Source organism: Sinocyclocheilus anshuiensis, unplaced genomic scaffold (assembly GCF_001515605.1).
Source record: "Sinocyclocheilus anshuiensis isolate Anshui unplaced genomic scaffold, SAMN03320099.WGS_v1.1 scaffold1303, whole genome shotgun sequence".
NCBI classification, from domain to species: domain Eukaryota; kingdom Metazoa; phylum Chordata; class Actinopteri; order Cypriniformes; family Cyprinidae; genus Sinocyclocheilus; species Sinocyclocheilus anshuiensis.
In genome coordinates this window covers 977,580-979,904 of record NW_015537954.1, presented here as the reverse complement: position 1 = coordinate 979,904, position 2,325 = coordinate 977,580, and the positions used below count along the sequence as shown (strand labels likewise).

The 2,325-nt window shown below is 35.4% G+C and overlaps 1 protein-coding gene across 1 annotated transcript in view; it reads left to right on the top strand.

Moving 5' to 3' along the window:
- The first annotated feature begins 613 nt into the window (after positions 1-613).
- Positions 614-2,325, top strand: part of LOC107665498 (serine/threonine-protein kinase ULK3-like) — a 15,958-nt gene continuing 14,246 nt past the window's right edge. Inside the window, exons 1-3 of the mRNA XM_016456412.1 lie at positions 614-899; positions 1,080-1,220; positions 2,184-2,304. Of these exons, the coding sequence (XP_016311898.1) occupies positions 801-899; positions 1,080-1,220; positions 2,184-2,304 (361 nt within the window). The 5' untranslated portion in view covers positions 614-800. The remainder of the gene's footprint in view (positions 900-1,079; positions 1,221-2,183; positions 2,305-2,325) is intronic.

Below are 2,325 nucleotides of genomic sequence, written 5' to 3'. Positions count from 1 at the left end.
TTTGTAAAAAAAAATAAAAATAGATATATATATATATATATATATATATATATAAAGAAAAAAAAGAAAAAAGTTGAACTTTTCTGTCATTAATCAGGTTGTTTTCTTGTTTATTTCTTTGTTTATATTTAATATAAAAACTATAACTACAGGTCAATAATTTGCACATAAATAATGACTTGAATAATCATTGAATGTAAAGCACGCTGTGAAGAGTCCAAATCAAATAATTATTATGTATCCGACCAATCAGAGGCAACGCCCCGCCCACTGTATACACTAGCGTCAAAGCTGCGTGCCGTTCTGCGCGTTCTGTTCTATAACAACAACAACAGCGTGACACGAGAACACAAATACACTTCTGAGTCATTTATAGTCATTTCTCTCTTGCAAACAAAATAATGCATGTAACAGACTCTTGTCAACAGTGACAATAATGACCGTCACACTCAGCAAAAGCGAAATGTTTACAAATATTCGTTTACAGTTCATAAACTGCAGTAATTAATTTGATTTTGCGTGTATGTGTATGGATTAAACGACATCATGCAGTACTCGATCTGGCCGGCAGGTGTCAGTGACGTGCGTGACAGCGGCGATGACGTCACTGCGCGGAAGTAAACATATGTAAACACGTTTATGAAATGTTTACGATCATCTGACCATGTATTAAATAATATATGGTTATCATTCATAAAGGCAGCAGCCCGCGGTTGAATGACTGTGATTGGGGCAGAAGGACAGCGGTTATGCTGAAAATGTAATTGATTATTGATTGGTTATTGATTGATGAGTTCAGGATGGCTGCGGGTTTCGCTCCTCCGAAGCTCAAAGACTTTATTCTGACAGAGAAACTGGGAAGCGGCACATATGCGACCGTTTATAAAGCTTTCAGAAAGGCGAGTGATTATTGATCTCTGATTATTCGTTAGCAGAAGCATATCTGACATGCTTCAGTGAGACTGTTGATCAATCACTTTCTTGTTAGTGTGATACTTTATTGTTTTACTTGAATGGTTATGAGTTATTTGAGTGATTGTTTGTTTTATTGATCATTTGCATGTTTTGGTTGGTTTCAGACTGACAGCAGGGAGGCGGTGGCTGTGAAGGTGGTCAGTAAGAAGAGTCTGAATAAAAGCTCAATGGAGAACCTGCTGACAGAGATTGAGATCCTCAAAACAGTCCGGCATCCTCACATAGTGCAGCTCAAAGACTTCCAGGTACAAGATTCCCAGCATTTAGTCTTACGCTGCATGCCTTCCTTAAGAACAATGTGGATTTACTTTTAAACTGTAACATATTTACACAGTGTCAGTAATGTAGCATGTTGTCATAAATGTAACACATTAATTGTAACATATTTACAGTGTCACTAATGTTACATGTTGTCATAAATGTAACATTTTTTGTAACACATTAATTGTAACATATTTACAGTGTCACTAACGTAACGTTGTCAAATGTAACATTGTTGTTACACATTAGTTGTAACATATTTACACAATGTCACTAACGTAACGATGTCAAAAATGTAACACATTAATTGTAACATATTTACAGTGTAACTAATGAAACATGTCATAAATATAACATTGTTGTAACACATTAATTGTAACATATTTACACAGTGTCACTAACGTAACGTCATAAATGTAACATGTTAATGTTACACATTAATTGTAACATTTACATAGTGTAATTAATGTAACATGCTGTTGTAAATGTAATTTATTAATTGTAACATTAATGTAATTACATTAATGTAAAATACTAGATTAACTTTTTTATTTAAAATTGTATTTTGACAATTTAGCTGAATAATTGAATAACCAATGACGGACAAAGCAGAAAAAAACGTTTACTCCACAAATCCAAAAGCACTGATGTTTCCAAGGATCCAAATAGACACAAAACTTAATCAACATAATACATCATGTCATAGGTCAGTACTTTCCAGAGACACACAATTAGATCAGTTAACCTCAAAACTGTTTTGACTGAATAAATATTTCAAACGATATTCAGATGAATGACAAAAATGGAAACAGTGAAGCCGTTCACCAAAACTGCTGAGATGAGCTTTTGTGCCATCAAGAGAAAAATGAAGGAGGGTGGCTCATCTTACCCCATCTTACCCTATTACATCTTAATGCCAAATCCTGATCTCTCTGTCTGTCTGTCAGTGGGACAGCGAGAACATCTACCTGATTCTGGAGTGGTGTTCAGGAGGAGATTTGTCCCGATTTATCCGCAGTCGCCGGATACTTCCAGAGAGAGTAGCCCGTCGCTGCCTACAGCAGATCGGTACACACACATACACACACA